Here is a 16,135-nt window from a genome sequence, read left to right as displayed (position 1 = left end):
TCCTTCCCAAGAAACTTCACAGAAATTTTGTCCCGTGCTTTAGTGAGGCACCTCGAGACTCCTCATGCTATATGGACCAGGAAAACCCAACACCTTTTCAATTATTCAGGTATTGAAAAAGGCAACCTGGAGATCAACAAGGTGCATTTTGAATGTCAGTACTTAGGGAAAAGATCTTACTCTTCCTCTAAATAGCAACTTTCTTAAATGGAAAACTGCATTCTGCTTGTCTCAGCAGGTGTTTTTAATAAATAAAATGGCTGGAAACTGGTTATTAAATTATTGTCATAACACACAAAATCATTGCTCCATCACTAAGAAATGAGATAATTTTACTGCTTATAACAAAGTATTTTACCAGTGTAAATGCAAAAACATGATAGATGTTATTGAAGAAAAGCTTGTGGTATGCATTGTTCAATTAGAGGGAGCTTCACAATTTTAATCTGGTTTTTAAAATACTTCTATAAAAAAAATATAACTCTACAATAGTTAATAGCAGTGCTCTCTGTTAAAATTGGTACTAATATAAATCATACTTTACTACAGCCTTATCCAGAAAGAACATCTTCATGAATAAGAAAAATCTTTATGGAAACTGGCAATGCTTATTAGACCATATTGACTATGAACAGAGGGACAACAGATTGGACTGGACTGAAATAACAACACACAGGACAGTAGCACAGTACATCTGGAGACATGAATGTGTGCAAAATGCTGGTAAGCAGAAGGATGAAAGCATGTTTCAAGAAGAACAAAACTGGAGAAATTAGGCTCAAAAGAAAGTAAAAAGACTAGCAGGAGCCTTGATGGGAGTGGAGATGCTTTAAAGTGCTGTTGCATGTGACTTTTAAAAATAAATCTTATTTTGCAAAACAGAATGTGTAATATGCACCAAGGAGATGACCGTAAAATGAGATATGCAGCAAAAACACGGTAGCCCTCCAAGCATTGCTGAAAACAGAAAACCCTATGCATTTTACAGCCTCAACATGGTGAATATAAGTTTGGCAGAAATGCATAAATGGCATTATAAGCAATGCTACTTACTCTGGAGGCGAATGTTAGCAAGCATGGTGGCTTGATGAGGATGCTGAATATTGAATGGAAATGTCAAAATAAAAAATTTGGAATTAAAAAGAAATTTGAGAAAGTAACATATATGCACCATGGTATCAGAAAATGACCATAAAATGCAAAAAGGTGATGGAGTGATATGGAACAAACCTTGGAGAAATATCGCATCCTTGCTGCATAAAGGCACCCAGGGAAAACCAAAGGCTGTTAAATATTCCAAACTCATTTGGAGGGTCAGGAGGATTCTGAGGGTCACGTGGTTCTTCAGTGTTGTCTTCCAAGTGCCACTCATAAGGGCTGAATCTGCTGACTAGGAAAAGAACCACGCTGACGCCAATGTAAGCAAAGACTATACACATCCAAATCTCATAAGCCAAAGGATCCAGGAAAGAGAACACGCCCGGTTTAGATTTCTGAGGCTTCTTGATCATGATGGAGATGCCCAGGCTCATAAAGGGTTTGGAAAAGTCTATGACTTCCTCTCGCACCAGTGTTATGGTGAGGGGGGCAACAGCTATATCTGCTCTCTGAAAAGGGAAAACAAACCAAAGTTACTTACAAGTCAGAAACAACAGAATCACAAACTAGAGTCTCAGGTTAATGAATCAGATGATAAATTACAAGAATGAGTGGAAATAAATTCTTTGCAGGCTATTTTGCAGTTGCTGAATTTAAGGACTACATGATATTAACAGAAAATTATTAACAAGTAAAATTACAATCAAATCTGTGTAAGGGGCTAATGACAGCAGCAGATATTTCTATTAAGTTAAAATGGATGTATAAACACTACACAAACTGGACAGTGAGCTGCCAACCAACACAATGTCATTTTTTAGTAATAGTCTGTAACCACCCATTTGTCTTGAAGACTTTAGACAAATTCTGTGTTTGCTATTTTTTAGTTTTCTCTTTTCCATTCTTTCAGCATGTTCTCTTGCGTTACTGATTAGTTCAAGATCTTTAAAACTCCACTGCAGTAAGGGACAGAAGGGGGATAGGAACCAAACACGCCCTTTCTGTGGTCACTGAAGAACAGTTAACACAGATTTCTGAATCCCTGAGGAGTAAATAGCCTGGATAATCTGAGGAGAATGCAGTGTCAGTATGCCCTCCTTTGGCTCTACAGGCCTGGAACAGAATGCTCTGGGGCTGAGTCACCTGGAAGCACAATTGCACCTATTGCATCATTCATCATTCACCTGTGTGCTGGTGAATGCATACCCTTCCCTTCAATCTATACACCCTTGCTGGATTCCATGGGTTGACAGGCGTGTAAAAGCAAAGTACTTAGTTTCCTGATTAAAAATAACATTCCAGAATAGATTTTCAACATATTTAACTGCACCTGTATTTCTATGCTACAAAGATTCAAGTCATGCTACTTAGATACCCTAGCCTTGATCCAGCCAATCACTCAAGCAGGTGTATTTGTATGAGAGTGGAATGGAATGCTAAAAAAAGCCCTTTTCATTTGAAGAGAATTCTGAGAGTCTATATACCTACATACACTATTTTAAACACTCTAAGTATTCATGTTATTGAATGTTATTTTTGAAGAGGGTCTTTCATTGGCAATTAAGAATTTCAGAGAGAAAAATGTTTCTTAGGGAAACCTTGACTTATCAGTACCTAAACCACTGTGCATTTTAAAAATCAGATTTTTTTTTTTCCCCACTAGTAAATAGGCATCTCTTTCTGTGGAAAAATAAAGCCTGATTAAGTGGAAGTTTGAATAAAAGTTAATGGGAAATGTTAATAAGATACGGTTAAAATCTGTGCCATAAAATAATTGAATATGCCTCTATGTAAATCTGATGGAGATGTACGTGACTGTCATTAATATCTGGTTTGCTCCTCCTCCTAGCTCTCGGTTTGGGTTTTACATCTGATAAGCAGAAATGGCAAAGGCTTCTGCTCCAGCTGATCAGAGCACCGTGGGCTCGGTGCCTGCTGGTGCTCAGCAGCGCCGTGCAGCCATCCTGGAGCACTGCTCAGGGTTTGCAGAACACGGCCAGTGACAGCCCTGCCAGATGGGGGCTGGCCCTCCCCACGGCTGCCTCTCTCTGCAGGGCACCCCTTTGCACACACAGCCCCAAGGTTTGCTCCAGCCACCCAAGAATATCTCTCGACAGTTCACACCAGCATGTGCAACTGCAAGGTGTGTGCAGCACAAGTTCACTGCTTGGAATAATCTGATAAAACCATGTCTGTGCATGTAGGGAAAACACCTGGAAATCATGGCCCTGGGTGTCCCCTCTGACAGCCCTGCTCAGCTCCTTTTGACAGCCATGTGTGCTGGGACACTGCCTTTTCCCTTGAGTGGCCCTTTCCTCAAGGAGAAAACCTCAGCTGATTTGTGGCCACTTACTGCAAAAATTTAGCTGAACGTGGCTTGAATATAAAAACTGAAAATGCCTTTGGATGCCTGGATGTTTACTGGCTTTGCAGATGAATGTGTTCATCACCTAACTAATGGAGAGACTGGAGGGGAGGATGTGGATAGAGTGAGGTAACATCTTTGCAAGATGCTGGAACTTGTTCATTGAGGAATTCCCACAAAACATATATTTCTCTTATAGCTACTGCTTGTTGAGCTCCTTGTTAAATACCAGATGTCTGCAGTCAGGGTGAGATTCACACAGAATATCAGTTTTAAATGTAGTCAGAGTCCACAGCCAGCTGGAAGACTGAGCACTTTGACCATGCCACTGTACTTCCTGTGGAACTAATGAGGTACTTACAAATTAATCTTTATTAGAGCAAGCTTAATGGATCAGGACCCCTGTGGAGACTTAGCAATGGCTCCATGTGAAGTGAAGCTTAGGTGGGAGGCAGATGCCTTCCCACCAGACACTTCTGCACATGGACTGCCAGCCTTGGAACATCCTGTCAAGGGAGGGAAAGGTGCTTCAGCTGTAAGAGCATTTAGTTTCTGAAGCATTTTCATGGACTTGGAGAATTTTAATTCCTCCAAAGTAATATTTTAATTGCAAAAATAGACATGGTGGAACTCTTCCTAAGTGCTGATGCAGCATGCAGTAAGGTCTGTATCTCCTTCATGCACAGCTGAGTTCATGTAGGATGTTCCTGTGGGGGATGAAGCTGATGCTGAAGCACAGACAAATCACTTGTTAAAGCCCTGATTGTTACCATGTTCCTATCATACAGGGCAGATTTCTTTGTAAATAATTTCAAACTGCATTACGATATTAAATGGGATACAAATACTAATTTTACTGATACATCTCAGTCTTCCTGCTTTCCTACCATCCCTACCAAAGGCATTCACTGTATTGGAAACACCAAAAACCACCCTCATCCTTTAGTGAACAAATGGTTTCTGCAGTGGGAATAAGCAAGGCCACACAGGGTCTTGGGAAAGCAGGGCACTGACTGACCAGCTACAATCCAACACCCAAATCTGGTTGCTCACCACTTCCCTGCATATTAGCTCCACTAGGGAGGTTAAAAAACAGTTCTCTCTTTGCTTATTTATTTTGAGATACAGTGTTTGAAATGGAGAGCTTATGGAGAGCTCTAAGCACCCTAAAGGATCATTAATAACTGCAGCACTGTTGAGAATTTCCCTCCCTGTTATGGCTGCAGATAAGCAAAACCCATACAAATTAAGCTCGATTAAAAAGAACACAACCACAAACATGCCCTTCTTCGTAAAGAACTGGAGAGAGGTTTAAGAACCTCAACAACTGAGCTTTGCTAATCACTCATGACTAATGGTGTTTCAAACATCATCTTCACTGCATTTGAGCCGGGCGAGAAATGTCATGGATTCCTCTGAGGCTTGTTCTGTCTTTGCCTACTAGTGTGGGAGGGATGGATTTAGAGAGGACAGGCAGCACAGAGGCACTGCCCACTCTGCTCAAAGATGACCCCAGGGAGCTGCAAACCTCCAGACGCTTATGGGGAGGGAGAAAAAAAAATAGCAAATGGAAATACCCTTCTTCATGGAGAATGAAAAATGTTAAGATGTTCCACCTCTGTAATCCAAAAGGAGGAAGCAGAATGCTTACAGACCTACTGATGGCTCAAGTTCAAAGCTGTGCACTAGAGACAGTGAGAGATCTGGGCTGTGCTCCTGCCTGCACAGGCTTTGGGTCACTCCTGCTTGCAAACTAAACACCTTCTTTGCTTGAGGGTCACTTTTCAAGAAGTGGGTCTGGACTGCAGTCACTTTGTGTGATGGGAAGCCAGGCAGCACCCCAGCTCTGTGCAGACTGGCTGACTTCCATCGGCAGCCAAACCTCTGAGCACCCCAAAAGTGCTGAATGCAGGTTCACAGGGGCACCAGAAGAGACTGCACTGCAGTGGTGACTGTCTCAGAGCATGGTTTAACACTTCCCAGTGCAGTCTGAGGTTTCTAGGTGCCAGAAAAGAGCATCAGACAGAGCAACACATTACCTGTGGCATCAGCTGGTAAGAGCTACCTTTGTAAAGGCAGTTCAACGTCCCCACGGATATTCAGGGTGTTGTTGAGAGGCCAGGTCATGGGGTCAATGTGGTTTTAACACATTAGCTCACACTTATTTAAAGACAACAGGTCATACCTGACTAGCAACATGCTGCACTGAAGCCTTAATGTGCTCTAGCTGAGCAGTGTAAAAAGGTATTAAGGTGTTAAAATGGCAGTTGGCCCTGTCTGCCACAGTTTGTCACACTTAAGTCCACTTGTGATTTCTGTGGATGCCCACAGCTCATTCTGACACACTCCTGCCATTCACAGATGGAGACATAAAGGGCACATCTGCTTTTGGGGCTGTGGACATACGTGTGCTTGGACTCAGGTCAGCCAAAGCCCAGGACCATGGCAGCGTGGCTCTGTGCCAGGGCTGTGGTCCTGTCCTCCAGCACAGCTCAGCCTGGCCAGGGCCCTCACATCTGTGCATGTGCACAGGACAAGGGTCTGTCTGAGCTGCAGGGCAGCAGCATCACACAGCTGGGCAGCTCGCTAGCTAGGGGACCTGGACCCAGGCTTCCCCCTGCAGAAACCAGGAGTGAGGAGCCAAGGACAAGCTTCACCCACTCATGGCACAGTCAGGCTCTGCCACAGACTAAAAGCACGTGGGAGATTTAAGGAAAAGTCGGAACCAAATTAGTCTGCCTCTCTGCTCTGTTTCCAAGGCTGTGTGTGCCATCTTTAGTATCTCTCCATGCTGCTGGCAGAGCCAGAGAGGGCAGCCCCACACGGGGTGGGTTACTCTGCTCAAGGCAGGGAGATGTGTCGGCGGTCCCGCTCTGACAGACTGCAGAGGCTGCTGTGTTCCAGGGACTGCCTGTCCTTTACATCCCTGCTTCATTCCTTTGTGCTATTTTACATATTGAGAGGTTTTTATAAAGGCTTGTTTCAACCTGAGCAGAGTTTTAAAGGCTGTAAGGTCTGGCTGCTCTTTTCATTCCCAAAGCATTTGTAGTTACAATTAAGATCTGTGTTAAAACTAGCGTCAATTAGCCTCGGTGCTGTGAAAAGCATCAGGCCCGGGGAGGGATGGCTTCCCCTGGCTGAACAGGGAAGGAAGAACAGCAGCCTGCTTTAAAAGGGGAAGAAGAAATAAAAGCCTACAGAAAGAGGCTGACCCCAAAGAAGAGAAAAGACGACTGTCTAGTGCTCAGCAGCTGGTGGGTACAAAGCCCCGAGCACAGGGGCCGAGGGAGGTGCTGCTGCTCCTCAGCCCCAGCCAAGGGCACGTCCTCAGCCCCTGGGTCACTGCAGGACAGCAGTGCCCTGCTGGATTGCCCTGCTGGTTAGATTTAAATAGCAATTCAGTCTCCTGGATTGAGAATGATTTAGCTACTTCCCTTCTGAAATGTCCAGGAAAAAAACTTTACCTATTTTCTATATTTATTGAACATTTCCATTTTTCTTTGGAAATTTCTCTTAGTTTAAAAAGAGAAACTGCTACCCATACCAGTGCTTGAATGGGTATCTGGTAGGATGAAGAGTTTTATTTTGATGCCATCAGAGTGAAAGCACAAAATTAAGGGTTTTTTTCCAGCCTGAACTGACACTTTTTGATAAGCAAAGAGAGAACTGTTTTTTAACCTCCCTAGTGCAGCTAATATGCAGGGAAGTGGTGAGCAACCAGATTTATGAAAAATAAAATAAATTTCCTTTTATACCAAATTTCATTATTATTATTAATTAGTATTAATTAAAAATCTTTACTATTACTATCACTAACATTTAAAAATGACTAACAGACTACAAAGCTCTGTTATTCCCTCTCCAACAAGACTGCTGGGTTCTCCTGCCTGAAGCAAAGAGTTTGGGAATATCTGCTCAGGCAGAATTCCTTGCCTCCAGGGCTGCCATCCCTCTGCAACCAAGTGCATTGGCATAGCCCCTTGCAAAACCAGAAGGAAAGGCCCAAGGGGCACAGATGAGATTGTCCTTGACATCAGGGACCCTACAGTACAGCAGACTTTCATGCCCTCCAACCAAACCTGATGTGATACAAGGCAGGGGAGGGAGAATTTCTAATGGAAAGCATTTTAGTGTGTAAATGGCAATGTGTAACTCCAGGGACTGCTCCAGTTGGCCCAGCTAATGCCCACCTCCAGTGAGTCTTACACTGGAGTCAGGGCTGTGCACCTTCCAACCTGCAGCACGGTGACACACCACCCCTGGTGCTTTGGGGACAGCTCAGTGCAGACTGAGGTCCCTCCCCTCCAGCGCAGTGTCTGGAGACTGTCTTTTCTCCCCTGACTCTGTGCTGCATTCCATAGGGATCAAGAGCAATAGTAACACTGAACTGGCACAACCCAAACATTACATACGGTTAATTAGGGTTTTAACATTAAAATGAGAAGCCATTAATTTCCTATGGTTGTGCAAAGAGCAATTTTAGGAAGGAGCTGCATGCATGGGCTATGCAAAAGAGGGTTCAGTATTCCAAAAACTGGCTGAGATGCCCCAGCAGTGCCAGGTGGTGGCAAGGAGGCTGCTGGGTCAGGAATATGCTGTGTTTGACAAATGACTAGTCACTGCTCATCACTTGAGACAAATGCAATCTAAAGGATTGTGCTGCTGCCACAGCTCAGCTGAGCTGCTGGATAACTGGTACCAAAACCAATCAAGCCCCTTTCATCCTACCAAGTCTATCTTCCAGAGATGCTAACAAAGGTACTTAAAATCTAATCTGCCTCTTGTCTTCCCAAAATGGAATCCAGAGGAGCCAAATTTGAGTAATTTTGCTGACAAGATTCACAGGGGCATTATGTTAGCATAGTTTTAGTTCCCTAATAGAGTTTTAAGCCCGTGAGAGATAAAGGGAAGTTAGCACGTAAATGAGGAGCTTGCTCCAAGTAATTAGCACTTCTCATCTTCAAAGGGTTTAGTGCACATCCTTGTGAGTATGGTACACAGCCCCCTCCAAGGATGGAGAAGAGGCCAAGGATAATTCACAAGGTTTGCAAATAGAGCTGGGGAAAGGTCTGGAGGGCTGGTGAGGTTTGTACTCAGAGCTCAGGGGCTGCTTTCCCTGCTCCCACGAAGCCAGGTGGATTTCCAGGCAGCTTGCAAGCTCAGTTCAGCTGGGCAGTCCGGGGAGCTGGCTCAGCAGCACGGGGCTGGAAGCATTAACTTGGGTCTGCACTCAAACCTCACGGGACACATCTGACCTTTGAATAATTGAGCATTGCAGTGGAGAGGCTTCAGCAACAGAGCTCACAGCATGAGTACAGGAACTGCTGGGGGTCAGGGAGGGAAACATTCCTCAATTTTTCATTAACGAGAAAACACAGATGAAAACTGTGCTTGGAATACAAAGGAACTGACCTTTTTGCAGGGGAACAGAAGAATAGTGGGTGGTTCTGGGGCTGTTTTAAGGAATGGTCTGTGGTGCCTGCAGGGCTGGTTGTGCTGGTGTGGAAAGGTCACAAGCATGATTAGGGCCAAGTTTGATGCTAAGGCAGCAGAGCTCTCTTGAGCTAGGCTGGTCCCAAGAGGCTGTGGAAAAGGCAGCTGCAGCCAACCTGCTTATCACACATTGGTTCTAGTTGGAAAGGACATTTAAAAATAATCTAGTTCAACCTCTCTGCACTAAGCAGGGACATCTTCCACTAGTTCAGGATGGTTAAAGCTCTGTCCAGCCTGACCTTCAATGTTTCCAGGGATGAGGCATCCACTGCCTCTGTGGGCAACCTGGGCCTCAGCACACCCACAATGACGAATTTCTTCCTAATATCTAATCCAAATCTGCCTTCTTTCAGTTTAAAGACATTCCTCCTTGTCTTAATCACTACATGACCCTCTAAAACATCCCTCTCCATTTATCTTATAGCCCCTTTAGACATTGGAAGGTGCTCTAAGGTCTCTTTGGATCCTTCACTTCATCAGACTGAAGTTTCAATACTCTTCCTCACAGGACAGGTGCTCCAGCCCTCAGAGCATCTTTGAGGCCCTTTATGCAGGTGGATTTTGTATGGCAGCTGCACAGACTGATCCTGCTGGGCTCAGGACACAAAAGCTGTAGCCCACATCACACCTTTCCTTCCCTTGTGCACACAGCCCTGTGCTCTGACTGTTAGCAGCAATTTCAGGTTCTCTTTTGCCATGTTTTTTCCACATGGCATGGCTATTTTTTAAGTGAATGAACAAGTTTCATTGCTTGTCACTTGCAAGTACATCAGAAGGACCAGAGCTCACAGCTTACAGATGATACTCTTGATATTTCTTGAACCACACACAGAGCAACTGAGGGTATAGGTTTTCAGTGCAATGTAATTTGCTTCGAACTAAACTAAACCTTTGCTTCAGAGGTTCTCAATGGACTTGTGTTCTCTAAGAGAGCAAACTTCAGTTTCCCAAATTGCACAACTGAGGCATGTGGAGTTCAGATTTGCATAATGTCAAACCTCACAGGGAAGCAAAGAAGTAATCCAAGGGTCTAGAACCCTGTTTACTTTCTGTAATCAGTAGATTTCCCTCCCTGCCACAGTACAATACAACAAAAACACTGTTATTTCTATAAAACATTTTTACAACAGGCTACCAATTACATAATAAAGCATCAGGACTGACTGCTCCAGAATAAGAAAACTTGTGAAAAATCTAGCAATTACTTTAAAAAACGACTGATTCATTGGAAAATAATTATCTCACCAAACATTTTGCAAGAATTATGATGCATTATCCCAAGGAAATTTTGAGGCGACTTTTAGAAATTCCACTCAGCCACAGAACAAAAGGATGCACTTGAAATATGTGCTTCTGTTCAGATATTTTTAATAAAGGGAAGCTTGTTAAAAATAAACTGCAAAAAAGATTTGGGCGGAATCACAAATCATCTCATTAGCATTTGAGGAAAAAAAGATGAAATATCAGCTTGAGAAATCTTTTCTGCAAAGCCAATTTTCTCCCCCTTCCATCTGGTTTAACTGTATTAGAAAATTCTAATTTTCAAAGAAGGTCCTAAAATGGCAAATCCGGACTGTTTTTGTTCTTACTAAACGAAGTGCTGTATACCCAATATAGAAATATAAAGAAGGATGCAGTGAATTAGTTTTTTTTTTTTTTTTTTTTTTTGTCTGACAGTTGATTTTTCAAGCCAAACCCATGGTTTAAAGAGAAAAAATATGTGGGTGATTTCACACCTGCATTGCTTCTTACCCTGAAAAGTAACCATGAAGTAAAATGGGTCTGGTCAAACACAAACCAAGATCAGTGACCCAGCAAGGCTCAGCATCCCAGATCAGACCTTTAATGAGAGGGACACCACCCCAGAACTTAAGAGACTGATACAGAAAAAGGAGATCTGGCAAATGAAGAAGAAGCATATAAAGAGCAAACTGGAAATTCTGCTATAAACAAGAATTTGAAGTTTGCCCAATGCTACTTCTCAACATTTTGTGGACTCTGATTTGGAGAATAGCAGTAAAAAAGTGACACTAAATAAAACAATTAGAAAAGCAGACTATAAAGATGGTAATACAAAGAAATATCTAGAATTTTAAGGGTAGTATTCAAACAGATGATCTTTATTTTGCAGTTTATTAACTTTGAGCATAATTTTTTATAAAGAACATTAAAATGAAGGTTAAGAGAAACTTACCCCATAGACCAGTTCACCCACCATGCCATTCCATATCTTAGTCTCAGGGTCCCTAGCTCCATATTTCCCATCTCCAACAATTGACAGTTTGTATTTTATTCCAACATGTTTTGCTATTTCAGAAGCTAAGTCTACACAATATCCTTCATATCTCTCATTCCCTTCTAGTTGTTCATGGTTTTTCTTATACATTACATATGGTGATTCCTTTGAAACAAAAGTAAAGATCAAAAGTCTATGAATGTAAAATACATCTGTAAACCACACAAAATGAGAGCTGTTATTATCCTTTATATTACTGGCAAATATTTACAATATTTCCTGCATTGGTACAGAAATTAAAAAGACTTCTGCAGCATAAAAATCCTTGGCTGATCCTACAGCCACACATACTATTGCCTGTATTCCTAGTAAGGAGCCATTGAAGACAACAGGACTTTTTAACGAAGTTACACATCTGTTTGTAGAATTAGGCCTGATTAGACAGTCAAGTAGCATCATTGTAACAATAATTCAAATTTTAGTATTTAAAGACTGACATATCCAACACCTGTACCATCACCACAATTTCCTAAGTCTCCAGTGGCCAAGAATGGAGCTCTGATAGAGATATTTTCAAAGAAGCCTAAGGGAAGCTAGGTTGAAATCCTCAGCAGCAATTTTTGTCACTGAGTTCCCTTAGCATTCTTGGAAAATTCTATTTGAAACACTGATTACATCTCACTAAATCCATAGGAGTATAAAATACAAAGCTTCAGGAAACAGCATAAAATTAACTCATGCTTAGTAGAACTGTAAAAAGCACAGAAGTCCCAATGAATGCTGTACAAAGCAGATCTGTAGAGGTGTTGGGACTGGCAGGGTGCTGCTGCTTGTGACACACATGAAGAGCTTTGCTCCTTTGGAATTGCACAGGAAAAGGCTGCTTTTCACCCAGTGCTAGAGCAGTTCCAGTTCTCTACAGGCTGCACTGTGCCACCCTTACTCAGTCCACAGGGGTTGAGTTTACAGGAGCTGTACCTGAGTGAGGGGTGCAAGATTTGACTCTACAGCACAAAGGCCAATCTCTGTGCTCATTTACATGCATGCATAATCACTTATATGAGGCACTCAGTTGAGTTCAAGTGTCTGGGAAGCAGCAAAACACAATGGTGAGCTCAGTGAGCTCCTCCTGTGAGCAGACTTATTGATACACACATCAACTAGCAGGGTCAAGCCCTCAGAACACCTCTGGAAGATACTGAACTTCTCAGTCACTTGAATTCTCACAGTATTCAACATCTGCCTCCTGACAAGGTGTCTAACACACCTCAGGAGTCACGTGCCTGGTTTCCTAAACACAAACACTACAAACATAAAACTTACCAAGATGGTAGTGACTACTATAGTTCTGTTCTCCACAGATGAAGTGTCATTAGAGGGCAGCTGATCTAATGCTGGCACATATCTTTCATATTCATTCCAATAACCAGCCTATAAAAATGGAGTTTGTTATCTCATTAGATACCTTCACAAGGACTCTGGCACCTGAACATGTAAGAGCAGCTATCAAAGCGTAAGGCTTTGTAACGTTTCTCATTCACTATTTTTGTCATTAAGGGACTACATTAGCCTTACATCCATTTCCTTAAAGAAACAATGTTCTCAAGCCAAGAGCAAATCAGCACAAGCCAAATTTAAATGAAAATACATATTAAATTCTCCCTATCTCAAATCACATCAGTATGGTGCCTGTGGAATAAATTCCCATATATCCACAGCATAAGAACATCCTATGGACAAAAAAAGAAACTGCACAGCACTCTGAGTAAAATTCTCTGATTTTGTGATTTTTACCCAATACAGCCCCTGCAGACCTGAGCTGGTTTTAGATGCACAGACATCATTGGCAATGCAGGCACAGCTGCATTATCTCCAGTGTGGGACACAAAACCCTCTGTGAGCACGAGGTGACTTTATCAGCTGGCTGGGGCTGACCTTTGGCTGCATCACTGGGCTGTCACAATAGCTTTTGTATTTATTTCTGCACAACACAGCAGTAACACTGCACTGCACCCCCCTGAGTGGCTGGGCCATGTTTAGAGGTACTTGGTTATCAAATGTGCAGTAATGTTTAAGGTGGTGATCAAACAGGTTAAGAACCTATGTCCAGTGAAATCAGGGGATTTAAGAGACTCACCTACACACATTCTTCTCTCAGTACTTCTGTCTACCTAATGTTTTTGATTATCTTCATTAAATTTCTTTTGTAACACTGATCTAGTCTACTATCCCATTTAGGATCTATACTTTATTTAGGAGATAAGAGAATTATGAAATTCTAAATAAAACCAAACTTATTTTCTGTTAATTTCAGAAGGTTTCATTGGTTCCAGCTCTACTGTGGCTTTAAAACCCAATATGGAGAGGGAGGGAAAGATGGACAGGAATTTAGAACTTAGAAGGAATTTAGAAGGTAGGACTAAGCACAGGACCGTGACAGCAAGTGTTATTCTTGGTAGTGAAAAAGCTCCAGAAGGGTTTTAAGTGAAAAAGTTCTGTTTGAAGTTGACATGGAAACCAGTGAAGATGTTAAGCAGGGTGAGTGGTTCAGTCCAGGAACTGAATATAACAAGGCTCCTGGGATAGGGAAGACAGCATGAAGGGGGCATTCCTCAGAACCTTGTTATTACATTGCATCTCTGGTATTTTTAAATTTCATTGGTTTGTTGAAATAAATATTTGAGATGGTGTGAAATCTGGATCCATGTCTTGAAACTCACCTTCCGTGATCCAGCAGCTTTCATTTCATACACATCAATTGTGTAATTTGTTCTCCGCCCATAGGTGTCGAACTGGATGTTCCCTGTCATTCCCTGAACTTGCACCTTGAGGGAACAAACAGAAAAGTATTTTAATAAAAGATTCGATTTTTTATCTATGTAAGAGACTTGTACTGCTTCTGACACAGCCAGTTGTACTGCTCAAAACAACCCCAGTCCCCATTCTCCGAGTTCCAGCTGTAAATACTTGTTAGCACTCAGCTGGTGACTCAGAGTGAGCTGCATTTAAATGAAATTAGCCCTGCAGGTATGTTAAATGTAAGAAAGACTGATCCTGCCACGCTTGATCACGCTGGGTTCACGGGTACAGAATGGGTACAGGATGGAGCATCAGAGAGGCACAAGCAACAATTAGTGCAGTTAAACCCCTCACAATATGGCACAGAGTGATTTGCAGTACAGACCAGAATGACGTATCATTGTTCATTCTGGGAAGTGCTTTATTTTAAGATCAGTCCCAGTGTAGGAGAGAAGAACGAATGTCTTCTCTGAATGAGCACAGACAATTGTCTCTACTGCTTATGGGGTTTTGGTCTCAGTCAGGATGGATGGGTGTACAGACGGTAAGTCATTATCATTACCTACTCACATGAATCATCTGAAGGGGAAGTATAAAGTACTTTGCCTCAAAAAAAAGCCTTTCTTATTTTCCTGTATGAAAGGATGAGGTATTTTCATTTATCACTTATCAACACTGACAAGCTGTCATCTCAGGCAGAAAAGGTAACAGTCTCAAACTTCAGTAGGGGAAAATCAGCTTTAATATTTAGCAAAAATTGTAGAAGTTACAGGAAGAGGTACTAGTTACTAGACTACTAGTTACTGCTAGACTAGTCAAAGGCAAACTGTTCAGGGTCGGTGACTGATCTGCTGGTCACTGGTAGAGATAAGGTGTGAGGCTACATAAAACAAAAATTCCATGGACCCCAAATTATCCAATGATCCACATTCACACTGACATATAGGGAGTTTCTTTTCATCAGTACATGGATTTGAGCCTTCTTTAAAACAGTTTATATCACTACAGGGGCTGGAAAAAAATCAGAAGTATTCCTGTCTCCAGAAAGCTAGAGAGACTAATTGCACTTTGAAAACCAAATTTAACCCTAAGTGTTCTTATAACTGTGGACTGAGCAAATGTATTTGTAGGGTAGTTGACACATAAGTTGCCTCCAGATGTGAGTTGCTGTGCCTGCATCTGGCATTTACTGGAGGCTGTCTGGCTCCTTTAGCACAGCAGTGACTGGGTTCTCACAGAGCTTGTTTCACTGGCTCCATCCTGATGCCCACTGAGACATGAGCTTCATACACTGGACATCTTTTGGCTTCAAATTTAATTTGTTTCTCTTTGGTGGGAAAACTCAGCACTTAGCAAAACCTGGCTGCACCGAGGCAGGAAAGCTTGCCAGGACTCAAACACTTTTGGTGGCAGCGTGTGGAGGCAATTGCAGAGGGACTGTAAGTGTCCAGATCAACAGTCTGCCACTGGCCAGATGTGTTAGAAGCAGCTTCAGAAACAAAGATATGCACAGTTTTCAAGGCTGTTGGGAAGAAGTTTCAAGTAACTATCTTGCCAGCAAGATGACTGGACCTTCTGCTGGCACAGGACAAATGACAGGATAGATATTTCAACGATAGCTTGGAAAAAGCATTCTTATGTGAGTTGATGCTACAGAGCGGAGAAGAAAAGTTATTAAATCATTGATTTTTTTTTTGTTTTTTTTTTTTTTTTTTTTTTTTTGTTTTGTTTTGTTTTTTGTTTTGTTTTGGGTCTTTTTCCTTAGCAAAGATTCAAGATCATTGTCTGCACAGAAGGGGAGAAGGTAATGGACAGGATGGGTACTGGAAGGCCAAGTAAGATGATCTTGGGTCTCATTTGAGGTACGGCACCTTTGCTTACATTACTCTGAATAGCTAAAAAAATTCAAGGCAACCAGCTAAAAGTCAATCTTCTGCATTTTTTGCGAATCATGCCTTTTTATATCCCTTTAATATATTTTTTTAATAACGTCTCCTAAATAAGGGAGTGTCCCATTGCAGTGTTGGTTTTCTCTATTGACATGAATACCTCATATATCAGTACAGCACAAATTCTTTAACTATTGTGAAGATTGAATTTAGTTATTTCTCTTCAAAAGTGTGCAATGAAACACTAATGAATGT

The 16,135-nt window shown here is 42.1% G+C and overlaps 1 protein-coding gene across 4 annotated transcripts in view; it reads right to left on the bottom strand.

Moving 5' to 3' along the window:
- Positions 1 to 16,135, bottom strand: part of GRIA3 (glutamate ionotropic receptor AMPA type subunit 3) — a 145,609-nt gene that overhangs the window by 41,630 nt on the left and 87,844 nt on the right. For 3 of the 4 annotated variants that reach the window (XM_031504790.2, XM_021548471.3, XM_021548472.3), the window contains exons 8-11: positions 13,913 to 14,017; positions 12,516 to 12,623; positions 11,151 to 11,357; positions 1,231 to 1,607 (exon numbers count right to left, since the gene is read on the bottom strand). In XM_031504790.2, the coding sequence (XP_031360650.1) occupies positions 1,231 to 1,607; positions 11,151 to 11,357; positions 12,516 to 12,623; positions 13,913 to 14,017 (797 nt within the window). Of the gene's footprint in view, positions 1 to 1,230; positions 1,608 to 11,150; positions 11,358 to 11,378; positions 12,171 to 12,515; positions 12,624 to 13,912; positions 14,018 to 16,135 lie in introns of those variants that run through there. The other variant, XM_031504791.2, reaches the window with a different exon arrangement.

The sequence above is a fragment of the Lonchura striata genome, chromosome 14, assembly GCF_046129695.1.
Source record: "Lonchura striata isolate bLonStr1 chromosome 14, bLonStr1.mat, whole genome shotgun sequence".
Lineage (NCBI taxonomy): Eukaryota > Metazoa > Chordata > Aves > Passeriformes > Estrildidae > Lonchura > Lonchura striata.
This window is presented reverse-complemented; position numbering and strand designations above follow the sequence as displayed.